Source organism: Lemur catta, chromosome 11, assembly GCF_020740605.2.
Source record: "Lemur catta isolate mLemCat1 chromosome 11, mLemCat1.pri, whole genome shotgun sequence".
NCBI lineage: Eukaryota > Metazoa > Chordata > Mammalia > Primates > Lemuridae > Lemur > Lemur catta.
Genome location: NC_059138.1, coordinates 84492340 through 84519921, shown reverse-complemented (window position 1 = coordinate 84519921; position 27582 = coordinate 84492340). Strand labels below are relative to the sequence as shown.

At 37.5% G+C, this 27582-nt stretch overlaps 1 protein-coding gene across 1 annotated transcript in view; it reads right to left on the bottom strand.

The window, feature by feature from the left end:
- Window positions 1-27582, bottom strand: part of SUGCT (succinyl-CoA:glutarate-CoA transferase) — a 699594-nt gene that overhangs the window by 546042 nt on the left and 125970 nt on the right. Inside the window, 1 exon segment of the mRNA XM_045564447.1 lies at window positions 16417-16512. Coding sequence (XP_045420403.1) covers window positions 16417-16512 — 96 coding nt within the window.

Genomic DNA, 27582 nt, shown 5'->3' with positions numbered 1-27582 from the left:
TCTGTTCTTGATGGGGCTTTGTGGGAATGGCACCATCTATATAGATATCTACAGCTCATTTACCTTTTTTTTCTCCTAAAAGAGTCCATGATTGAAACAGTAGATATAGTTTCAAAGGGATTTCTGATTCCTTGGTGTTGAAGAGACCTGGATTCAAGTCCTAAGTCTGTCTAATTTGCTCTGTAACCTTGACCAGCACATTCTATGAGGTGGCACACTTGTAATTAACATAGATGATATCAGAAATTATTAGCAGGCAAATTAATTTACGTTATGCAAGTAATTATAATAGCTATGAGTTAATGAGCTACTGGTAATTTCTATAAACTATAACAATAATAATCTTAGGAATAAATGATGAATTAAGATAAAATTTTTAGATAAACTTGAAGGTGGAAGGCTGATACAGATGTGTATATTAGAGTGTGACTGTGGAATTCACACCATAGCTTAGCCTTCTGATTTATCCAAAAAAATTATGCAAAGATGTTTATCAGCAGTCATTACTTTACATAGAAGGCTTCTTATACGCCATGTGTCTAAAAGCAGCAACATACTCCAAACCAGATTCCTTCAAGGCTGAGGAAAATGAACTGTTAAGGTATCAGAGGTTTCTATTAAAGTCTAATATACTGGGATTGGAAAATGTCAATATGGATAACAGATATTTTTTAAAAGACTAAAAATGGAATATACCAAGTACTCCAGACGCTTTCCATAGAGCCCACCACTCTGAGTTAACCAACACCTAGTAACTATGAACTAAACAGGGGTGTGTAGGTTTGTGTGGAGGAAGGTTTATGATTGGTTACTATGTTGAAAAATTAGAATCCACAAATTGGTGATTTGTCTTTCATTTGTTTTCCTGAGATTTAATTTCACCTGTATATTCCTCGTAGTCATCTATAAAGTAAGAAGTTTCTGAATAATATCTCAGGTCCCCTTTCTTCTCCATTATTCTGTTGTTCTATAAATTACAGAAAGGCAGCTTTTGACTAAGTATAAAGTCCTTAATGACAATTAGAGCTTTTCAAAAATTAAATCATCTCCCTTGTTAGAACTGAGTTCCCTGGAGCTGAGTTGGACAGAAGTTGGATCAGCAACCAGGATAGTCTTTCTCAGGGGGTTCCTGTATCAGGTGAGAGATTGAATAATTTCTTCCAACCAAGGAGTCTAACTTCATCCTGTCCCTTCTGAGATTCTGCATTCAATGCTTGCTATGTGCTATAGCACCAAGCACTTGCACATGTATTTAATTTGATCCTAATAACAAACCTTTGAGGACTGAGTTAGGATTTGAAACCAGGTCCTTCTCATTTGCCATTCTCCTTTTTGAGATATGCCTGTCAAAAACCAAAAAGAATACACAGGAACAGTGATTTTGCTTCAAGTTTACCTTTGTTTTCAGAACCTTCCAACATTCTGCTGACCCACCCAGAAGGATGCATTTACAATGACTCCAAATTCCTTTTCTGGTTCCTAAATGAAACCAGGTTTCTAACTAATTCAGAGCCCCACAATTTTACAAGTTTAGTCTGGTTTCTTTTTCCCTAAATGGGTAACACCTCTCACAGTACTGATCCTCCCTGCCACTTTCTTGTCCATTTATACCATCCTTCAAAAGCTTATTCAGATTGATTTATAATTTCACTAGCCAAAAGAGCTTAGTTCTGCACCCTTAGAAATTTCACTGTGTACTTGCTCTTCCAGATTATCTATAAACATGTTTAATAAAGAGGTCCAGCAGAAATCCCCAGAGGGACCTCACTGTTTACACGTCTCCATCAACAGCAGACTCACACATTCCACTTTTTGTTTCCTCTATTAAATAGCTACGTGTGACAAAATATTCTTCCTAATTCCATGGTAACACTATTTGCAATAGCTTTGTTGTGAAACTTTTTAACTGACTCCTTGAAAGTCTAAACAAATTATGTTTGTTGCTTTTTTCCTGGTGTTTGTTTACTCTTTCAAACAGCTCAAGCATTTTATAGGAGACAGGATGCTTTCCTCCATTCATTATACAAAATGGTCAATGATCCTACAACTTTTGGAGTCCCCCAATATGAATGAGATTCAACAGTCAATAGACAGTAGGGTCTCCTCAGAAGTTCTTGTTAGAGTGGAAGCAAGAGTGGAAGTTACTAATAGTGAAGAGTGAACACAGTGACTTATTTCACATGTAGGTCCATTTATTTCCTAGAGTTTCTTCAGACTCTCATAATGGATGTCATAAAGTTTCAGCAACTTCCTTATATCCAGCACTCCAATCAGGCAGAACATCCTGTTCCCTTGCACTATTTGATCTAATACTACATATCTCACCTCTTTGCTTCAAAAGACATGATGACAGTGGAAATTTCTGCGTTTCAACAAAGACCAAAGCAAAGAATTCAGTGAGTCTCCAGATCTTCTTTCTTCCCCGTGAGCACCCTGATCATCAAGCAGCCCCATTGATTCTCCAGTTGACCTTCTGCCTTTCATGTATAAAAAAGCTTTTATTTCTAGATTGCAGTCCTTTTTGTGCTGTTTCTTGAATTCCTTTATAGCCTGACTGGCTTCTTATTTACATCTGACCTGTCACACTTTGAGGTCTTCCCTGTTCTCACTTGAACAATCTTTTGCCTACTTTTCCCCCCTACTTTCACTTCTCTTACTTTATGAAATGGATGCAAAAGTTTTTATATGAGCTCCTAATCTTTGATATGACATATTTCCTTGCCCTTCCATTAATGTGTTTAAAGCATTTCCAGATTTCCTACAAGTTATAGACTTTTTAAAATATTACTTTCAATTTTAACTTAATGCACACATTGATTTGATCATAGTTCCATTCTCTAAAACTGAGTAATAATGTGATGGGATTTTTTTTTTTTTTTTTTGCTTTCATTCCCCTTCAGAAGGTTGAATGTAATTGAGTTGTGAGCATTATTACAATAGTCGCAGATTATTTCCTGTGCCAATTCCTGTGTAGTCCTAGGCCAAAGTCCAGTATAATTCCATTCCTTCCTTAATTCTAAAACTTCTTGCCCTATGAAGCAGATATTTGTATGTGATCTTCTTTCCGTCTCAGGGTGTGATTTCCCTCCTACTACTAGTTGATCTAATTTTCCAGTGTTCTCAATGTAATTCCACTATCCTTGCCCTATCTGGTTGGTCTTTGCCAGAGAATCTTAACCTAGGGTCCAAGGAAGTCTGAGAAGCTCCTGAAATCACAGGCAAAATCATGCGTTTATATGGGTACATGTACTTTTCTGAGAAATGATTCCATAAGTTTCCATCAGTTTCTCAAAAGAATTATAGCCAACAAGAAAATTTAAGAGCCACAGTATCACTAAATATATTATTATTACTTACTGAGCATGAATTTCTCATCTACAAAAATTGATTTGCCTAGCATTATTTTGTACATTTTTGTTAACTGTTTTTATTATACTTATTCTGCTTTCATCAGTTCCATATACAAAATGTTATAATCTCACCATTTCATCCAACCCTGATGTTCCTATAGATTTTATAACCCAATAGTACCAGTTTCTACCAGCTTCTACTGGTTTTCTCCTTCTACTAAGCCTATGAAAGGAAATTGGAATCCTTAGTTGATACCAATCATTCTATCCACTCTTTTTTTTTTATGCGTCTGAAGTTTTTATAGCCAATATGTGGGTAAATACTTGGAGCTTCACTTTTCTAGAAAACTGTCAATTTTCTGTCCAGACGGATGGATTACTTTGCCACCCCCAACACACCATCCTCATCCAACACACCACTGGATCCCCTTTTCCTTTCCCTCCTCCCCCCCACAGACCACTACCATGACACTAGCAAGGTCTGTGTCAAATTGAGTCCCATGCTTCCTCTGCACTTATCAACTTTCTCCCAATTTTTAGGTTAAACCCCAAACTGCCACTTAACAGATTCACTACACACAGAGCTCATTTTCTGGCCCCCCACATTAACACAACACCTCAATGCACCATTATATTTGCTGAACAAACCTCAGATTCTTTTGCAATCTACACAGTAACACCATTATAAGTTTTGTTCCCTACCCCTCAGCTTCTTTGAACTAGGACTGAACTTACTGAATTAAATCCTACAATGGAAACAGGAATGAAATGATAGGGAAAAAAGAATGCTCCATACCCCTTTTAAGGTTTTTTGAGATACATTTTAAACAACTGCCAAAAATATATCTTAAAATTAATTATGTAAAAAACAAAAAATCCAATGTAGATTCCAAAAGTCTAGCAAGAAAAATGAGTTTATTTTTAAAGTACATAAAACTCATAACTCTTTAGTATTTTATATCCTCTTCTAATTTGAGACACCACACTACTACAGTTGATGTTATTATATCAGAGTCTCCATCATTTTTCATCAACAGGGTATTATCAAAGGAAGCCACAGAGCTGCTTGTGATGGACATGCAAGGACTCTTACCATGATGGTTTCAGGATGAAAGATTCCTTCAGACTTCCTCTCAGTAGCTTTCCAAGGCTGTGGCTAACCAGGTAATGTTCGGGTGACCCTAAGTGTGAGTCATAGCTATTCAAAGCCTAGAGGTCCTCTCTGAACCAAAAAAAAAAAAAAAAAATCATTCCAAAGCAGTAAAGATAATAAAGAGCAGACAATCTGGAAATTATGTTGCAAAAATTCATTGGGATTTGGCAGTTTGCATCTCAGAGTTTGTTTCTCTTTAGAAATAAAGTTTAAATTGGTGATCAGGATCATGGGCCAGCCTGTGGTAGGGCTATACTAACAACACTAACAGTGCTAACAATTCTCTTGAGCTTGATCACCATTTATAACACTGAGGGGAATTTTCACTGGAGAATTACAATGTGGATCGCAGGGAGAACTTCTCTCCCGGTTGCTGTTCTAGGACCAACATGCTCCCCTACCACTCTACCCTCCTACTGATCTGATCCACATTGAGCCACCTCCTCACCATGCACACATTTTCCAGGCAGAGGGAAAGGAAGACTCCTTCATAACGTGGAGCTCTCCTCTGATAAAGAAAAACTATAGGAACAGGGACTCCTGCCACAGTTATTAGACTGGGTTATAACATCTGAGATATGGGGCTAAGAGCAACAGGTCTAGGGTCTCTGGGATGGGTGCAGTAATGGCAATAGCACCCCCACATCCTAAATATATGCTATGTGCCAGACTCTAGGCCACACACTGTATACTCCCTGTCTTGCTGAATCATCACCACAACCCTTGAGGCAAGTAGTATGATCCCTATTTTATACACGAAGAAACTAAGGCTCGGTGAAATGAAGCAATGTGTCCAAGGTCTGTCTGACCCCAAAGCCTGCGCTCTTAAACAATACATCTAAACATGCTGCTATCTCTGGCAACTTCATGAGTCTCAGCAGCAACAATTAAAAAGAAAAAAGGGAAAGGAATTCAACAGTAAAGAGGATGGTCATGTGAAATCCTATCACTGCAGAAGTTTAGACTGTGGCTAAGAATAAGAATGAGCATTTTAGGCTTGTTTTCCTTAATTTAGATACTGCTTGAAAAATAAAATTGATATTCAGGAAAATGCTTTAAAATTAATTCTGCTTCTGGTCATCTGGAATCACATCCTAATAAATGATGTTAAGAGAAGGATTCTAAAGCTTAGAAATAAATACTATGGTCACCTTGATTATTTTGAACAAAAGAAAAATCGTATTTAACCTAAAACCACATTGTTTTCAAATCAATAAGATTATTTTTGACTGAAATCACTCAAACTAAATATTTTTCATTCACTTAGTGATATTATAAATTAAATGCCCCTCCCACATCCAAAAGAGGAAAAATACACACTCTCACAAACACACAGAAGTGCACACACACACCTGCTACTTTATAACTTGTTTGCTACCCTTGTTAAGTGAAACAGATGAAAAACCACATCAGACTTAGAAAGAGGAGGGTTTTGCAAGAGGTTGATTTATTTCAAGAACTAACTTTTCTCAAGCTGGGCATCTGGCAAAAAAAAAAAATTGGATCTTCTAAAGCATAGTCCTTACCCTCTTCACCCCTCTTTCCTAATGTGCAGACCTAACCAGTTGTTAACAGGACCTTTCCTAGGGAACTCATACAGCTCTGAAAGCATATCATCTCCCTCGGGATATTACTTTACCTATAAATGTCCCTATATTCGTCTTCATGGCTGAAACTAACTCCTTACAAGATTACACTTGGGACTTTTTTTTTTCTAAGAAGACTCAGTATCCTTTATGAAGCCACCCTGGAGACACCCCAAGAACTCAGAAAGGTCGGCACTTCCTCCAACAATCACATCTTAGAGGTTGATGCTAATTTCAGGATACAGCCTTGCTTCCTTTCTGCTCGCAATAATTTCTGCAGAGATCAAACCTGTTCGTTTATTCTGTGTTGCTGTGCTCAGCAGCCCAGGGTGCTGTTCTCTCAGTGAGCCAGTCAGAGCATCTGCAGCACATTCTCTGTTAAGGTTATATAATGACAGACTAACCCATGTCTCTAAGGAAGACAGGAGGCAGGAGTGTCAACTCAACAAAATTAAAATCACTCCCAGGAATCTCTCTCCAGGACTTTGAACCATAGAGAAAGGTAGTTTTACCTGAAATAATCAATGTGTATATCAGCAGCTCTAAGGATGGGGAGGAAATCATCTAATAATAATATGATCATGTTCAAGGATTCTTACAATCCCCATTGAAAAATGCCATCCCATTACCAGGTTACAAGAGTGACATCTAGTGGACACATCTTAGAATGACAAAAAAGATTTTAAATGCACATTAGGGCAGGACTTCTCAACATCTAACATGAAAACAAATCACCTGGGTATCTTGTTAAAATGCAGATTCTGGTTCAGTAGAATAAAGTAGAATCTGTTATTTCTAACAAACTTCCAGGTGATGCTGATGCCACTGCTCCATGGACCACTCAAAGTGGCCAGGACCTAGAGCATGTCGCACCTGCTTTTATTCTCAGGAGAGAAGAGGGAAGGGACACTTGAGAATAATTCCCAGGTTAAAACTAGGTCAAATGAATTATTAATGTGATTTTTTTAATCTTCCTATTTCACAAGCCCCACTCAGCATACACACTTACCATCTCCTGTCCCAGCAGAGTCCGCAAAGCAGGATTCCTTTTCCTAAATGTCAGAAACTAGTCTAGGAGGGAAAACAGTTTACTTCACAGCCATATTTATACGAGGACATGATTTGTTCAAGTCTCCAACAGATTCACCTCAGCACTTAATATCTTATGTGTTTTCTTTCACTGTTATTATATTATCTGCCCAATATTGAATTGTATTATAATACTAATTTGTACCAGATCAGAACTCAGTTCTTTTTCCCCCAGGTAATCTGCACCTGAACAGGGATCCATCAGGGTACTGTATTAGTGCTAAGCACACCTATTCAGAATTTCAACAAGGTTTGCCCTGGACACCCCTAAGAACAGAACAGGATGTGCAATTAGATCCAAATCCAACTGGTTCCAGAATCTAGTCCTGTGTGATTTATCTGAGCCAAAGAAACTTGACCTCCACACAGGGCCACCAGGCCAGGCTCTTAGCTGTGAAATAACATGTATGTTCCTCCATAGAGGAGCTCTGCCAGGCCTCACACAAACTCCTCCCACCAAGGAGAATTATAATAGAAGCCTTTCTTTGGTTCTGGGTCCACAGTTCTAAGAACCACAACACTGATTTCCAACACTAAGGGAAATCAGCCTCCTTTCTCCAAAACATACACACACAAATATATACAAAACCCACTTTCTAGTTCAACAGAGTCCTTCAGTATAAGTTGATTGATTTAAGACAAATAATCATTTTTGAGCGGCGGAACTCCTATTTCAAACAAACAACAACAAAATCAAAACTGTCCTGGTTCAAATGGGGTTAGAAAATTAGGAGATCTGTCTACTTGGTTTCTCCCCAGGATGTCCCCTACCCCATGCTCCCTGAATACTCTTCTTCATCCCTCAAATATTCCTTCCCACCTCAGCTCTTGCCCCAGCCTGCCAACCTCACAGAAATACAGTTTGAAAGCCAGAAACTATGAGTCACACACAATAGCTAAAACTATCCCAGATTCCTATATTGTTCAAGGACAGTATTGTTCTCATTAAATAGATGGACCTAGATACAGCTGTTTCACTATAATTTGACTTAATTATGATTCTAATACAATTTTAGCATATGCAATCAAAGGATTTATTCAAAAGATGTACAACCTGATTTCCTAAAGGAAATTTGCTTTTAAATCATAATTTAGGATCCTTGTGGTGAGTAAACAACAGAATTGTTTATACCTCTTCAATTGCTCTTGGCAGTCCTAAAGGGGAAATTATGTAGAGGGAAATGTCACATAATTATTTCTCAAAAGTAGGATGAAGATAGAAAATGAAACTAAACATGCAGCATTGTATCATCTTCCTATACAGTATAGTGGGCTCAAATCCCCCTGCTTCGATTAGAATCCCAGTTATACCACTTACTCGTGACCTTGCAGAAGTTACCTAAACTTTCTACACCTCAGTTTCATTATCTGAAAGCAGAGATAATAGCAATATCTATTTCAAGGGTTGTTTTGAGGATTGAATTAATATGTCTAAAGTATATAGTAACTAGCACGTAGTAATCATTCATAAATGTTACCTCTAATGATTATTATGTTAATATAATATCACTAAAAGTAATCACTATTAACATTCCTATTTAACTCAATATTCAAATAGGCATTTGATTCTTTTAGATAATTTTAGCCAAATTTGATAGGCATAGAAAACATACAATTGCATCAATTCTGCATATATATTTAGAATTCAAGAACTAAAAGCCTAAAGGAATTCCAGATTTATTACTTAAGATACATTGCCTTTCCTTGGGTCTCCTTCTGTTTATCTCTCAGTGAAAAGCATTTAAAAGACTGTATTTGTCAATTGGAGGCAATTCTGATTTTTAAAAATCAGAATAGTTTTTGAACAGTCATAAGCACATTTATTCTTTGCACAATAGCTCCCCTTGGACATCATGTCACCTAATTTATCTTAAGTTTAGAAATTTTGTTTTAAATCCGAGACTGTCAAACCTTTTCTAAGGAGTATCCTAGAGGGTGACAGCTAGTAAGCCAGTGGCTGGCACATCTGCCCTCATTTTATCTGCCGCTTGGACTGCCCAGTGACCTATATTCTTAACATTGTGGCGAGTCCTGGCCAATTGGCTCCAAAGTAACCAGGGTCTTCGAACAAAATATTTTGTTTTGTTTTAATAAGAATCTCAAATTCATAAGGATCAAGGCATATACAAGTTTTAAGGGAAATATTCAAAAGCTACCTGGCCAAAACCTTCAGAACTACAGGGGTCAGGGGAAATTCAGATAATCCATGCCTTAATTTACCAGAAAATCAACTTTTAAATATTCTAACCTGTTAGGGTTAATCTAAAAGTTTGCAGAAAGCTCTGAAACATAATCTAGTGTATTTGCTACCACCTGCTCTTTTGTTTCCAATAAATCTCCAGGTATTTTTTAAATGGGTAAACATCATCAACGTTCTTTGCAATTTTAAGGTTATAAGAACAGTATTTAAAATATTCTACATTTCTCTCACTTTTTAAAACTGAGGAAGAAATCTCCACAATTTTTTGTTCTCAAAAGGAAAGGAAGGGTTTGTATCGTTTATAGAGATAGGTTCCCATCTTGTGGGCTTCTCGGAGATTACTTCTGAAAATCATTTTTGTCATGTTTCATTTTGTTAAGTATGCATTTATGCCAAATCTCAAGTAGCTAGACAATTCAATAAACTAGAAGCCCTATTCCCTTTAACAATAGAGTGATGTCACTGTACATGATTCTCTTCTAACTGCATTTCTTTCAATAATGCTACATTTGGGCAATAACTCAATGCTACAGTTTCTGAAAAAGATCTGAGAAGAGTATTTAAAAAAAAAATGCCACAGCATGTTGTTCTCCTTTTCCTCTTTAAGAAACTAAAAAGAAATTAAAATTAAAATTCCATTAAGTTAAAGAAATTAAGCTATGTATCTTTATTTACTCTGCCCCGAAGCGTCCATGGATAGTTTTCATAGACTATTTCATGCTTTCATAGAAACTATGATTTACAGAGTTATAATTATTAGTTTAACTACAACAATAATAATAAGAGCCACCTTTTATTGAGCACTTACTAGAGTCAAGTACTGCATAAAACACTTAGCACACACTGTGTCACTTAATGCCTCCAGGTGTGTCTGACTCTCCTGGCTCTGCTTGCTGTATTCCTCTCGCCCCCTTGAAATCACAGGCCCAGTTCTTCCTCATTTGGAAGCTTTCAAAACTCTGAGTGCCTACTCCATAGGGGGCTCAAGAAATTGTTGTTTAATTGATTTGTCAAGAGTCATTTGAAAGCAATGAATTGAAACCATGGTAGAAGGAAGCCTACATTTGTCCTATGGTTCAGAATTCAAATATACTTCTGTAGCAAGGCCACTTATTAGGTTTGGTGCCCTTTAGAATCATAATAAATAGGTCATTTGTCAAAAGTTGATGGACCCAGATTAGAAGAATCCTACTATCTGCCAGAGAAACAAAAAGACATGCATCTGCGATATATCAAGCACTGAAAGAACTACTAGTTTGGGATATAGTGAGAAAGGAAACAAGTTTTGAAATTTTAAAACCATGATTCCGATCCAGTCTAGGACATAGAAAATTTGTTTAATGCCTCTAAGTTTCCCTTTCATCAAAATAAAATGAGAAAGAAAAAGAATTATATATATATATATGTATATGTATAAATATACCTCCCAGTTACATAGTCTGTGTTCAGAATGATTATTACTGTTATTACCAACGCATAAATTATTTTAAATATGTGATACAATCATATGCCTATTTAAATTTTACTCTCACACTTTAATGAGTGCCTTACTGTGACTATGGAGAAAGAAAGAAAAGAAGAACGAGAAAGAAAAGAAAGGGAGAAAGGAAGAAAAGAAAGAAAGAAAGAAAGAAAGAGAAAGAAAGAAAAAGAAAGAAAGAAAGAAAGAAAGAAAGAAAGAAAGAAAGAAAGAAAGAAAGAAAGAAAGAAAGAAAGAAAGAAAGAAAGAAAGGAAGGAAGGCAAGAAGAGACACAAATATATTTTGCTTAGATTTTTGACAGTTTTAAAAGTCCTTAACATAGGTTAAAAAAAGAAAAAGATTCCCAATGTTACCTAATCTGCCATGATTTAACAGCACTTTGACATTTTCTAAGGAATGATAGCAAAGGGCTGCATCTCTTCAAACTTGGAATTTACTGCCTGTCTCAGTCTCTAGTTGTGCCAAATTAAATATATGGTATAATGTCCCTACCAGAAATAACATACCACAGCTTCCTGCTCTACTCCTTGGTTGAATAAGTCCAAACTGAAACAAGGAAAATGTTATTTTATTTAATCATTTAAGTAATTATTTTCTTGGACTTCTTGAATTAGAAGCTACTTCAGAAGAAAAGTTTAGAAGAAATCACCATGTGAATTATCAGGCCATTTAAAAGAAAAATTCCCTTTGAAAGGCTCAAGAAAGAGCATAAAAGGAGTATTTTCATTAATGAACCACTCTAAGTCAACTTCCCCTAGCTATTCACTGCCACCCAAACTCCTGGGGTCTCAGAATATTGTAAAAGCTCTTTGTCTGTGAGACACAAATGGCATCATAGGATAGATGGCACACTGCTTACCTCCAGCAAACACCACTCAAAAATCTTTGGATGAATCTTGTAATATAAAAGCATGGAGAAATGGGATGGTAGATGGAAAAGACATGCCCTGGGGGTCTAAGGAAGGTTGGTGGATTTCTTAAGGTGAAAAATGTGATCACGTGCTTTGCCACTGAGGGATAATCCAAGTGACAGAGGAGACGAAGTGCAGAAGCAATGCCCTTAGCTAGGCAAAATACAGAAAGGGACAATATGCCCCTTATCATAGGAGGGAAATGCAGTGAACACGTAAGAGTTTGTGAGGTACAGTACAGAAAAGATGATGCAACAATTTTTAGTGAAATAAGAGGCAAAGGAGAAGGAGAGATGGAGAAGATCTGAGGGAGAGAAGAGGAAGTAGTCATCTCAGAGAGGGAGAATGTGGCAGGATTACTGGGTAAAGCTGAGGAACCACTCGAGAGAGATGGCCACAGATTGAGAGGGAGACAGTCAGTGTGGCAGCATGTTTTCTCCTAGCCCTATCTCCTAGATGAGTATTAAGCCTAATCAGCATTGGGGTTTTGCCAGTGGAGTACAAAGACAAAGGTGTAGTCATTGATGATAATAAAGTCTAGACCTGGAACCTTAGTGCTCCTAGTGCAGCACTGATATCATCTTGAAACAGAATATGCATCTTAACAAGATCTCCAAATGATTCACATTGACACTACAAAGTTTGAGAAATACCTGAGTGGAAGCTAAGTGAGAACAGGAAAAGGTCATTAAGAGAGAGGGGAGTTTAAAGAAATGAGATGTCAGGCTGTTGCATGGATCCTCTATGAGAATTTCACAGCCATCAAGACTGATGACAGGAGAAATCACTGGGACAAAGGAAAAGATGAACAGATCTCCTGGGAAAATTGTCCAGGTGATAACCAATGGCCTGGAAGACTTGGAGTCCCAATGGTGATTGAGGCAAATGGGTGTAAGGAGTGATAGGTAGGTCCTGGTAGTCTTTTAAGGAAAAGAGATAGTTGTAGTTGCAGTCTCATTCTCTGGATTGGTCTCTTGGGCAGTTTATCATGATCATGAATGCAACACTGTAGCTGAAGGGGTTGTGGCTTTACCAGGAGTACAACAAACTATGAACTCGCTCAAGTCCTGCTGCAAGTGGAGTAGAATGGGAGAGAGATGGTCTCAGTGAGAACATAGAGAGAGCTGGGTGGGCTTCTATTAGATCCACACATCAGCATGCCCTGTGGGAAGCGATTCTGTTTGTATAAAAAGTAAGTCTTAAGTATGTAGGAGAGCGGTAGCTACTCAAAGATCTGTGGGCACAAAGATCTGTGCCTACACTAGCGAGCATAATAACTCTGTATCAGACTAGAGGAATTCTTTGCTCTAGAAAAGAAAGAGAAAGACAAAGTATCTCAGAAGCTAGAAAGGAGAAGAGAGAGGAGAGGAACAGAAGATGGGGAGATTCTTACACTATTCAGGACAATGAAGCTCCCTGGTAGCAGCCAAAGGACATGATCAGAAAGATGAGGCCTCCTGTTCTTCATCCATAAAAAATTTCATCTATAAAAAAACTCCCCCATTTTTCTTCAAAATATTCAGTATAGTCTCCTGTCCTCATGAGTGTATTTGTGAATGGATCATCTATGATATTGGAGAGAGGCAAAGGTCAGTGTAGGTCACAGGCAGAGGAGGACATGCAAACGTAAACTCCTAGGAAGTTGAAGAAATTTGGGAGAGAGTTTTAGATATACACAGATTATGAAATTAAGGGGATCACCATGTTAGCCATGTATCTAAAGGGCAGTGGTCCCACTGATAACTATATAACATAATAAATTGTTTTTGAAGACCGTTATCTGCTTTCTCTGCACACTCCTCTTCCATATCTAAAACTTCCTGTCTTTATAAGCACAGTTGTTTAAAGGACTGGGAAACATACCAATGCTTTAACAATATTAACATGAACATCACGTATTATTAATCCTTAGGGCAGGGTCCAATGGGAATGGGAACAAAAGAAGCATTGAAATCTAAAATTACTTTTTAAAAATCTGAATTCTCAGTAAATCATCCACCAATATGTTCAACAAGTAACAAAATAATTATCTCAGTTCTGCCTACTTTAACTTACTCATTCTTAAAAAGTTGGCAGCCAAAGAATAAGGAGGAAAGGAGGGTGAGTGGATAATCAATCTAAGAAGTTAAGAATTGCATTTTTATGTAATAGAATTCAATTTGTACCCCCTAAATCTGTTAAAATAAAAAAAAGGAAAAAAAGAATTGCATGTTTATAAAATAACAAATAAAAGATCACTACTTTGCAGTAATTTACGTTCCCTGCACTCAAGGTCTATGAGCTTTCAGACAGGGTTCAACAAAAACTGAGGATAGTGAGCTGGGCACCTTAACTAACTCCTGACCATCAGGGTCTTCCATTATAGACATTCAACTCAAAAGTCAGACAACTCAAATTAGATGCAAAGCTGTAATTATTATAGAAAACTGAATTATAATTATCCTGGCATTCACCCATAAAAATATTCCCCAAATCTATTTTAAAAATTGAAAACAGACCAGGATCTCTAAGCATATCTAGGACCCATCTTGGTATGCTAGTTTCAGTCAAGCCAAATTTGCATTTATTCCTTAATCACAGTGCTGAACCAGTTCTTTACCAAGGGGAAACAAACTAATTCTGGGCTCCTGAGGTAAGGCCCTAGCGGATCTCTTATTTCTGATAGATAATAAAGCTGCAATCAGCTAAGATCAAATAAGCACAGTATCCATTTTATGTGACTAGCATAACTGAAGTAGGAAAAGTACATTTCTTAACTTTGAAGAATAGACAAACACACATCACACACACGTACAGAGTCTGTCATATCTTTTACCTTCCAAAATAAAGGCTGAGATTCTGAATTTCTTTTCACCTCACAATGAAATAATTGAGAGCATACCCAGGATATCAAAACTCTAGATGCAGATGCCCAGGAGGGATAACTAAGGTCCATGAAAAGTTTTTTAAAATGACATTCTATTTTTAAAATAAGCAAAAAATAAACCATAAACTTTATGCTTGAATATAATGAACACCTGCCTATGTGATGTGATTTGGAATTAGCCTATAAAGGCTTTCAACTCAGAAGTGCTTTCTCTGTATACATCAAAGACTGAAGCCCAGACTTCCATTATTTGAGATGAATTCACATAGATTCCAACATTGTCCTTTTTTAAAATACCTTCGAAAGGGACTTCCATTATTAATCATGACCCCTGAGCTGGGAGCCAGTTTGATGGAGAGGGTGTGGGGGTGGAGTTAAAGAAGGGAATTGAAGTGACAGCACTTTCTTGTCAAAGGTAGCAGGATCTGAAAGAATATTCAACGAGGAGGTAGGAGACCAGAGTCAGAGTCCATCTACCTAATCTAAGTATCAGATTGCATACCTGAAAAATAAAAAGGCTGAATCTGATGATCTCTAATCAGTTCAAAAATGCAACAACTTTTGTGAAGTGAGGCAGGGCTGGCTAGAAGTTTAGGGTCAGCCACAAAGGGCTAGGAAGTGGGGAGGCAAAATGTCACAAACGGTGGTCATAAAACCACTGGTGGAGAAAAGAAGGGAAGCACTAAAGAAAGTATCACCATAATTGTAATTACACCAAAAGATTCACCCAATGTGTTGAAAAGCACTTCTACAGTAAAAATCATAGTGATGCCTCAAGTGTAAAGGGACCATAAATAGAAACAGAGAGAGGGAAGAATCCTGAGTTCACACTGGGTCACTGCTTTCCTCAAATCTGAATTTTAAAAAATGGAAAAGAAACTAGTTTGGCCCAAGGAAATGATTTCTTAAAACTAAAAGGATGATTAGCAGTGTTGATGGATTTCCTGGCCAATGAAAAATGCTGAGTTTTATGTTTTCTGCCATGATTACTAGCATCGAAATGATTACAGTAAACTTCACTCCTTCATTCAACAGATACTTATATGGTACCTAGTATGTGCTTCTATTGGTTGAGAGAAGAGATACGTCGGTGAAAAAGACACTTCCACTCTTAAGCTTACAAAATAAGCTTAAAAGACAATATACAACAAATACAGTAATAAATACAATGAGATATGATACAACTGAGCTAAGCAAAGGTTAGGGCTTTAGCAGAAGAGGTAGTTTTTGCTTTAGTTTTTATTTTATAAATATCACGGTTTCTTCACATATTCATTCACGCTAGCCAAAGTCAAGAATTTCTAAGGACAAGTTTAGACACTTAATAAAAAACAGCAGCTCCTGAACCATCTGCTTTGTTCCAAAAATGAAGATCTATCACATGCAAATTTTCATTTTACTCCAACCCTGTGAGAATAGTATTGTCAGATGGATAGGTAACATTTGTTTTATAACTGACATGGTTAACAAATTATGCTTGATAAAATGGTATAGTCAGTGCCTCGTTTGGGTGAAAAAAAAGCAAACCATCATGTGAACCCAAAAGTCACTCACTTTCAGCAAGTTCCTTTGATCCATTTAAGTGTCCTGTTACTAATCGTCTTCTGATGAAGAAATATGCAAGACAGAATTTAAAGAGAACAAGAGAACTGTTATAGCCAGGCATAGACACATTATAGAACACCCTGGAGGGCTTTTTAAAAAAGAAATTATTTTCCAAACTCATATCATACAAAACTACAGACTATAGTAGCCTAACCCTGGACTGTTGTATTCTTACCTGATAAGGAACAATACTGCCATGAGCTGTACCCCAGCGTTTCGCCTCCTTTTGGCCCATAAGATAATTAGCAGCTACCTGGGTCAAACAGGCCACCTACCAGGAAAAAAAGAACGAAAGAAAGAAAACTGAATAGCTAGTTTGTCTACACTTATAAACAGAATGTTATAATATGAAATTTCACTTCATATCATTACAGAAGGGAAAAAAACCTGTCCATCAGATTAGAAAATACACAGGCATCTGTACTTTCATCATACAAATGAAGAGCAGTGTTACATTATTGCATGAGATTAAGTAATAGTCAATTGAGAAATATAAATACATAAACATTTAGCTCCTGAAAAGATCATCTGAAGGCAGAGGTTGACCAAGATGGAAATTTGGTCCAGCGTTTAGCTTCAAAGCCATAGCAAATACATCAGCGACTAGTACATTTCTTTTCCCTCTGCACCTATCTCGTTTTACTTTTCATCAAGATGACACAAAAAGAGCCTGTGTTACCACTGAGTAGGTGAACCAAAGCCATGAGCCACATTCCTCCAAATTTCTCATGACATAAAAAATAATACTAAACCTCTATTTTGTTTAGCCATATTTTCTGTTACTGCTGCCCAAAGCATTCTGACACAGTGGATCAAGATTATTTGACTTTCTTTTATTCATTAGTGAATCATCCTAATTTAAACAAAAATTACTATGCCTCTCCCAACTTGGTCCTAGCCCCTTACCCTCTTTATTATACATCAATTCAGTTTTTGAGAACCATTCATCGGTTAGAGGCGTCACCCAAAACCTTAGCGTCAACTTCTGACTCTTGCAGCATTTTATGAACAGACTTTGAAAAACCTACAATAGTTCAACTCCATCTGAGGATAATATGAGGATAATGACTTAATTCCTAGTGATCTTCCACAAGGATCTTATGTTCCAATGAATAGGTACACCTCCACGGCCCAGAACTACAGAAAGGAGGTGACCAAATGACTTTCCATAGTTTCTAGGGGGGAAAAAATCTTCTGGCCTCACAACATAGTCCTGACATACCAGGGGCTTCTTTTCCCTTTCTAGGTCATCAGATGCGATTGTGAGCCTACCAAGGTGGTAATTCAAATATATCCCAAATTGAGATTGGCTTCTGGAAGTCAAGGGGTGATTTTTCAGGGCTTGGTACCACAACGTTTTATTGCCCTCTCTGGCAGCCGTGCCTCCTACAAGGGATAGCGACAGGACCCAGCCTGGATGAATCTCCTTGCTGTAGCAGCCATTCTCCTTTACTTTATTCTTGGGATTTACACTCACTTTTATGTTCATTTACTGCTCTGTAGAAATTGGAACTGCCTTGTGGCAGCTGGTTTGGCTGTACTGCCCAGGTGGCAAAACTAATAAACTTTGAGTCATCCACTTCTGGACTTCCATCTGGTCTTGAGCATTTGAACCATGGAGCACTCCAGGGCTGCCCGGGGCTGCCTGGTGCCAATCGCCATTTCACAGATCACTTCTGTGTCTTTCAAAATGCAAAATCAAATCAACATTTTGTAGTCAAAATGCCCTGGATGGGAAGTCCAGGCATGGATGGTTGAAACCTGGATGGCTTCTAATTTCTGTCAACCTGTAAGTACTTGCATGACTGCGGATATAAAATTTAACTTCTTTGACCTTCAGATACATTCTCTATAAAGTCTTGGGCATTTGAGCTAAACCAAAAATTTTCTAACTTGTTTTAAAAAATCAGAACTCTTGTATACAACCAAATACTACTTGAAATCCTAATATATAAGCAGATAATATCCTAAGTGTTCAGATGAAGCAAAGGCAGTCCTGCAATATCACCCCAGACGGCATAAACACAGAGCAAAATGTGCAAAGTAGTAAATAATCTTAAATTTGTTTCCAAGCCAAATTTGGTCTATACTTCCGACTCTATTATTTCTCTAAACAGTCTGGTAGATAAAAAGACACAAAGGATGCAATAGTGTTCATTTCCCCATGACGGCTCTTCCTGAATTTCAGGAAATTTTCTCAAGTCTGAGGTCTTTCCTATAAGAGAGGTGCTTCTTTGATCTAGCTATTTTGTGGTTCTTTTTTTTTTTTCTTTCAAATAAATTCTGGGGACAGTCACTCTCCAAAGGGCTCTGGTGCTACTGAAGGTCAAAAATTCAAATTAATGAAGGTTATTCCTTGCAAGCAATTAATTCTAAGAGGCTTGGTATTTTTCCTTCTCTCATTTCAAAGTCAATTGGATAGTCAAGAAACCACCATCAGCAAGAGCTGCATGAGGCAGGCTGATCACAAGTTAACCTGGAAATTGTAAATTGACCTGAAATAGTTGCCAGGGAGAGGCAAGGACTGGATTCTAGGCTGGATATCACTCTGGTTGCCACATTTCTTACCCACTATCTTATTCCTTCTCTTCAATTTTTGACTTCTGTGTTTCTGACCCTGCCTCACTTAGAGTGAGTTTGAATGAAGGGTCAGAACTCATCTCTCAAACTGTTTCTAAATGGAATACCATATCCATTTCCTCCATATAGTGGCAATTCATGAAAACAAAAAGCATTTCAGAATTAGCAGGCTTCCACTGGGCAGAAGGGTTATATAAAATTTTAAGCCAGTTGCCATCAAAAAAGTGTGATTTGTCAGTAACTACTCAAAGGCAAAGATGGGGGGGAAGAATTCTATTTTTAAAAAGAAAGCAACAGGGCTAAACTTAGCAACTTGATGTTTAAAGAGGGCATTACAATTCTGAAAGTAATCTACTATTTATAAGGATGTATTTTAAGGCAGGAGAAGGGGGAGAAATTCAACAGCTATGGCATGATTATGTATGAAAAATCAGAGGTTTCCTGGGCAATTAATGACAAATTTTCCACAAATTAAAAGAATGCAGGATGTGACTTTTAGGTTAATAACTACATACTGTATATCCATTCTAAATATTGCATTAGATCATTACTTTCATCCCTTAAACATAGGCTCATTATTTCATCAAGTGGATGCTATATAATTTACTCAGAATGTTGCCTTTATATGGTTTCATCTAAACAAAAAAGCCAACTTTGGTTTAATAATAATCATTCTGATAGCAAAACTATTATTTTAGATAACACAGTGGGCCCTGATATTCTTTGTGTCTAACCAGAAAACCAGTGGGGTGGTCAAAATGGATCTCAAAGGGCACAGCCCCAGAAGGATTGAGGAAGAATATGCCCAATTACTTCCCAAAGCTGCCCCATGGTGTCTGTCACCACATGTTCTACTTCTACCAAATGAGGATCAAGCTGCAATAATAGAATCTTTCATCTCCAAAAGGAAAACCAAGTATGACGGGTAAAACAGGAAAAGCAAGACTAGAATTATGGTGCATTGCACCAAAACAGTTCATTTTTTTTTTCTTGCATGTATTCTGGCCTCCAGCTAAGTTGTACTGAACACCAACCATGCAGCCATGCACCTGCTCATATCTCTACTCATTCTTCAAAGTCCACTTGAACATCACCTTTTCCATTAATCTCTCCACCCCATCACCCAACCAAGAAAATATTTTCCTTAACCTCTGAATGAATACAGTTACCTGACTTAATTTACCTGACTTCTGCTGTACTTTCACAGTTTTCCTTATGCTACAATTAGAATTTTAAGATGTCAAAGCTAAGAAGAATCTAGGTAGGCATTTCCTAAATTGTGTATCACAATCAACTAGGGAATTCTTGGACCCCACCCCATACCTACTGCATCCAATTTTCCAGGGATGGAAACCTGGGGGGAAAAAATACTTTAACCAGTATAGCTTTAATTGGACACCAGATTTTAGAACCAAAACCTTAAGAGAGTCTAGTCAAACCCCTTAATATACAGATGGATAAAGGAACAGAGAAGGTAAATAACTTATCTGAGGTCACACAGCAGTTTAGTAGCAGAACTTTACTCCAACTATAGTGTCTTCCCCTATTCTTAAATATTATTTGTATCTTCTCCTATCCCTCCTCTTAAATTAGAAGCTGTTCAGGGTAAGAACTATGTATTATAAACTCTTTGTATGTTCTCACAGCACCTAACACAGAGCCTGAACACTAATGTTTTTTATCAAATGAATGAAAAAGGTAAATACTGCTTATTTATTTATTCAACAAATACTGAGGGCTGCTATGTGTAAGTCATTACATGAGGTACTTGGTATACATACTTAAATGAAAAAGATATAGTCCTGCTCCCTTTGGACTTAAGTATAGTGGAGAAGAAAATTACTAAACACATAATTATAGGAACCTGCCATGGCAAGAGGAAATGGAAGAGAACTGTATAAAACAAAGAGAACAACATGTGAAAGCTCTAAGGCAAGAAAGAGATTGACATACAGAAAGAAAAAGAACCTGCAAGTAGACTGCCAAATATAATATAATTGAAGCATGGTAAGAAAGAGACATGAAATGAAATGGGAGAGGTTGACAGAGGCCAGATCATGCCAGACTGTGTAGGTCACGATAAGGAGCCATCCTTTGCGCATCTTTCAGTATGATCATTTTAAATCACAAATCATATCATGTCATCCTTCTATTTAAAACTCATAGGACTTTCCACTGCATTTGCAATTACATTAAAAGAATGAACTACAGAGAGGCAAGAAAGACAGAGGGCTGTTACGGATACCGCCAAGGTCCAGGCATACGTTGATGATAGCTCAATCTAGGTTGGAGGCAGAGGACATGGAGAAATCAGTGGATTTAAGGTATATTTTAAGAATAGGAAGGATATATGAAAGACTGTATGGGAAGAAGATGAAGGTAGAATGGCGAGGGAGAGGGGGGCCCAAACATAACTCCCATAGTCCTGGCTGAATATCTGGGTAAACTATAATGGCATTAATAGAAGTAAGGAAGACAGAGAAAGGAAATGATTGACAGGGAAAGAAAATAAGAGTCCACCTCTGAATATGTTGAATTTGAGATGCCTGTGAGATAATCAGTCAAGATGGGGGTATCAGCATATAGAAAGTATTTAAAGTCCTAACCCAAGGGAAAATAGAAAGATAAAGTAAGAGAAGAAATCAGAAATAACACAAAACAAAGGAAGATAAGCCTCTATGTCAAAGACAGCCCTTCCTCTAATCACAGGTATGATCAAAGGTGTAGGAACAAACTACTAGGACCAATTGAAATGCCAAAGAACAGCACTAATGCAAGATGAAGTCAGGAAGGTATGCAAGGGCCACATCACATGGGTCCCTGTAGGCCCAGGTAAGGCTCTGAGATATCATTCTAAGTGTCACGGAAAGCCACTGATTTATATAATTATTATAAGGCTATTACATGGAGTATGAAGGAGCAATGAATGAAACCAAATTATCTCACATGAGGTAGGTATTACAACTTCCATTTTATAGATAAGAAAACTAAAGCCCAGGGAGATTAAGTATCTTGTCACCATTCAGCTGGTGAATGGAAAAACTGTGAATCACACTCAGGTCACTCTACTCTCTAAGCCATCCCTATTCTACTACCTCTTCTGTGTTCAACCTCTCTGCTCGCAGCCCCTTTCAGCCTGGTAGTGCTTGGTTTCACATTTGTACTCTTGGTTATACCCTTGGCTTCACACCTTATATTTCCAGCAATGCCCCTCAAGTCAATGGAGTGGGCTGGAAGCCCTCTACAATAACCCAGCTGTCTTCTGCCTTTGCTTAGAAAACCCATCATTAACTGAGTCAGTTAATTCTCACATTCTTCTGTTCAACCTCACCCATTTACTAACTATAAAATATCTTTTGGGGAAAATTGGTTAAAAGAGAAATGGAGGGGCTAGCATTGTTAGAGAATACACCTTTCACAAGAGAAAATTGTCCTTGTGTCAGAAAGAGCTTTTAGTTCCTGGCATCTCTTTTTTTCATCCTAATACCATTACTTTACATATCAAACTCCCTATGCAATTTAATTTGCTTCACATTGTCTCTCACACCTTAAGGGTGAATTGACTATTTCAGAATCACTAGGGTCAAGTAGGAAAAAACATTCAGAAGTACACCAGATATTTTGGCCATCTCATGTTGAAAGGAGAGTAAGAATCTGCTTATCCACACCACATTTATTGTTTTGAGTTTATAGCATTTACTAAGGAGAAAAGCTAACACTTATTAAGCACCTATTGCACACTGTTCTAAGCATTTTACATGCGTTATCTCATTTCATCCTTATGACAACTGTATGAGAGGTACTATGATGATTCCATTTCACAGATGAGAAAACTGAAGCACAGAACAGTTTAGTAATCTGCCCAAGATTATATGCCTAGTAAGTGGACAAGCCAGGATTTGAACCCAGCTAGTCTAGATTCTAGCATTCTACACTAAATTACATTATAGAATCAGACTTCTTAAAATTTCTGAGTGGGCTTGATCCTGGAAAAGTTTAACTGCAACATACTGCTTGCTAAAAAAAAAAAAAAAAAAAAAAAAATAGTGATTGCATATCCTTTTCAATTAGGTGAACCTCTACAGATAAATTTGACCTTAATTATCACATAATAATACTGTAGTACTCATTCAAAGCTTTCTGCTTTGTCGCAAATATGGTTTGGATCCTGTTCCAATGTAATTAGAAATAAACCTCAACCCATAAAAATTTTACCTGTAAACATTGAAAACCAGTAGAGTTGTTATATAATTTTAAAATCTCTACTTTTATTTACTTAGCAAAGAAAACCCATATTATCAAATTCTTCTCCTCATAGCAATTTTTTTAACTTAATGAAAGGAACATACACATTTCCCATTCCTCTGAATTATCACTAACGATAGTCAAATCATATTGATGTTTATTTTATATATGAACTCAAAAGAAAAACAGATTTGCATTATACTCAGAATAATTTTGCCAATCCATATGAATCAAAATCAGACACAGGAGGAAACTGGATATCAAATGCCAGAAGGTAAGACCAGACAGCAAGAGAGACAGAATTTCAAAAGCATGTTTAGGATAATACATCAAACACATGTCTAACCATGAACCACTGACCAAGTCAATCATATGACTCAAAAAGTGGTTATGAACAACTAAAAAAAAAGTGATGAGTAAGTGGAAATGTGGAAAAGCAACATTTAATGACACGGCGTAGTTATTTATTCCTGTGACGGCATGTCTTCGCTGTCAAACGACTTCTTCAAAGGCAATTTTACATTTTAGATAACTTAGTTCTTCAAAATATTTCTGTTTGTAGAATAAAATAATATATTGTTCTGCAACACTAGTTTTAAAAATAAAATGAAAGTCACTTTTGTTTACTTCTTCCTTCATGCATTTAACAAATATTTAATAAGCACTTCTTACATGCAAGGCAATTTATTAAGTGTGGTGGGAGATCCCAAAATCAATAAAAGAGAGTTTCATCTCCCAAGAAGGTTAAAATTCATAATGTAGAATAGAAATAATCAGTGCTACAAAAGACTTTTTAAAGTAATCAAGTAGGCATAAAAAGTGTTATTTTCACCTATCTTTTGATAAAGGGAATCTAGTCATGCAAAAACAAAGGAAAGGGCCTTCCAAGTGGGAGAGATATTGTAGGCAAAGTCACATGGATAGAAAGGTATTATGTCTTTTTGAATAAAGCCATGAGAATAAAAATTGTGACAAGGGATTAGATCTGATGACCAGGAGATCATAGATGATTATTGAGATGCAGTATCAACAAAGCCACAAGGACAAAATCCAGATTAAAGGGGGCTAAGGGATGAATGAAGAGAATGTGGAGCCACTAGAGTATTCTAGAGGCTTGTGTAAAGAGAGGAGGAGAGAGACTACATAGTAGTTCAAGCTGGTGAGCAGGAAGAATAAAAGTTTTATTTTTGAGATAAAAAAATGAAGTTCATCTAAATATGCAAGAAAAAAGAATAATTAAATGTGTGGAGTCCTAAGCAAGATGGAAGAAGATGAGAAGGAATGTACAAGTAGAGGGGTTAGGGTTGAAAATGTCACCTCTGAGTGAAGCTTTCCCTAAGTCAGATAGTCATTTCAGCTTTCTGTCCATAAGGACATAAGCTTCAGGAGACAAAGGACTTGTCTCATTTGTCTGCCACTCTCTCCCCAGCAACAGGAACACTACCTGAGACATATAGTAGGCTCTCAATAACTATTAAACTCAAAAATAAATGAATGAATAATAAAATTTTCCTCCAATTTGAGAGTAGAGTCTTAATGAAGAAGAAACTTTTCAACAGAAAAAGGGGAAAGTTAGGTACAATCCCCACAGAAAAGTACAATAGTAGAAAGCAGCTTCATAGAATGAGACAGTCAGGCTGAAATTGCCCCTTTCTCCCTCTAAACTCTGGCTCTGACCACAGGAGTCACACACAACAAATCTATTCCTTCTTTCACCATATACCAGACCAATAAACATAGAAGCTGAGATAGAAAGCAATGTCAGCACCTGAGGCTCCGTAAGCAGGGTGTGGAAAGCAGCAGAGGTAGCTTAAGGAACAATGAGCAAATCTTCAGGGATCAAGACCTCACTGGGCTAAAAGCAAGGGTTTGATGATGCTACAGACTCGTGGGTGGGTAGAGAGATGAACAGCAAGCCTTTCCTTAAGTCAGAATCAATCTAGGAAGAGCAGGGGTTTTGTAACTGAGGGGACCGATGCAGCACTAGGCACTCCAAAAGCTACAAAGTTGAATGAAGGCTACCTCCCACTGACCTCTGTAGATTTCCTTCATCATTTCATGGAGCCCAAGATGCTGTTTCTTCTGAAGAAAGTTGTGATTCATTTTGGGAAGAGCTTCACACACTGTGTTCAGTTATCCTAGCTTTAGGGTACCTTCTCCAAATCTCTATTTGCCACATTCGCCTGTAGTTCTGATTACCTCTGCCTTTGTGTCCTGGTGCCCCTTTGTTACTGTTTCTTCAACAGTATTCTATAATGTGTTATCCACTTCAGAAAGGGGGGAGAGGAGGCAAAACGCTGTGAAGGTACAGAACATAATACATGTGAGTGTTCCTCAGACTGTTCACCTCCTCACAAGGACACAGGCCAGTTTGCATAGGTCTTTACAACATGTGGGTAGTGTAAAAGGTGAGAAATGGCAAATCTAAAAGACATTTAAAGAAAGGAATCACAAGACCTGGGAACAGATTGTAGGTGGAAGAAAGCATAGTCACAAAGAAGGCTTCAATGTTTTTAGCCTGGACCCTAAAAGGAGTGTGAGTTTACTTACAGAAATGGCAAACTTGGTGAAGAAATATGCTGTGTTTGAAGGGGTTGTTTGTTTGGGGGTGGGGGGCAGATGTCGATTTAAAGGTGTAGGTGTGACATCCAGGTGGAGATACCCATGGGGGTTGTAGTCCAGCCATTGGACCCTGGATGGTGATGAGAGGTAGCCCTGGGTATTTGGTGGCCATCCACACAGGGGCTTGTAGTAGGCAGGCTTCTAAGATGGCCACGAAATTCCATCCTCTGGCATTCACAACCCGTATGATGGGCCACAGGCTCTACAGCCACAGGAACTGTATTCTGCCAACAACCTGAATGAACTTGGATGAGACCTCTGGGTCCCAGGTGAGGGAACCTGAAGCCTCAAGGCCACATGTGGCCCTCCAGATCCCTAAGTGCAAACCCTCAACCAAATCCAGACTTCACAAATTTGTATTCAGTCAAAAGGCCGCACTCAAGGATCCGGAAGGTCACATGAGGCCCCAAGGCCATAGGTTTCCCACCCTCTCTCATCAAGAGAATAACTTTGTGTTGTTTTAAGGAATAAAGGAAGGAATAATGTTGAATGTATGTCAAAAATCAAGTGATATCAAGGAGTATGAAGAGTGAGAATCTCCAACTCAACCAGAGGGAATTAGCCTTTAAAGGCAAAATCAGTAGAGGGATTGGAGTGAACATCATAATGCAAAGAGTTAAGAAAAGAATTAGTAAGTAGGTAGTAGAAACCTCAAATACAAATAACATATTAAGTTTGGCACTGAAAGGAGGAAAGACACAGAATAATAGCTGGAAAGCATACCCAAATCACCAAAAATGACGTCAGGTAAAGGTACTTTATGATGTTACCCTTTCCAGGGCTTCACAGGCTTTAACAGAAAATTAATAAAGATCCAAAAGTCTTCCTTACAGCTAAAAGAATGAATCTTTCTTAGTGGAATTTCAGATATTTTCCCAAGTTCATGGAAGAAAAATTTTGTAATCTGGGTGTTTTCTTAGAACCATAAAGTAACAGAACTATATAAAACAACCCTGCATATAACAACAGTTCCTAAACCAAGCCCCAGCATTGAGTGTATAATTCATTTATACACTCTGCCTACATCTGATCATTCTGATTAACTAAAATCCAAGAATGTGAAGTTGAATCACATGATGATCTTTTTGATCTATCTCACAGTTGGCACGGTCTTCTCTGGCCACATCGCATTGCACTGCTCTCCTGAGCTTCTGCGAAATGGTTCCCAAAATAACAGGGGGGCTCACTAGACTATAGTATATGATTAAGTTCTTTAGTGATGACTCTTCTTAAACTGACCTCATGGGAGTTCTGGGGAAAGGCGCAAAGCCAGGTGTGGATTAGGACGAGAAATCATGATGTCAGTGACCAAATGATTCAACAGGTGAAATATGTGTTATGTCATTACACTTCAAGCAAAAATTTACGCAAGGAATAAAGGTACATAGGCCAAAGATTGCTGCATTAATTAATAAAAGCAAACTCAGTGATGGAAAAAACAACTCTAAGAACACTAGGAGAGAGAAAACATATTTTATATTCTTATATAGTAATCCTGCTTTATTTGAAAGTAAAAATCTTATGTTTACATTTCATTTTTTTTCATTCAGCAAGTATTTATTGAGTGACTATTTTGTTCAGGCACTGTACTAGATGCTGGGACATAGTGATGAAAAGAGATGGATTCTCTGCCCTCAGGAAACATAGAGCCTAGTTAGAAGACACACACTAAACACTCTAAAACCCAATGACATGAAGAGTTTGGGGCAGCAATCTGATTGGAAGCAGACCTAGAGGACTTATCTCAAAAGTTGAATTTGCCTGACAAGTACATTATTTTCACACCGCTCTGTCCCCTCCCACAGCTCACACAAAATATTTTTGGTAAATATAACTGCCATTTTATGGCCATCTTTACAAATTCGGGAGTCACTTTACAGGAACAGAAACAATG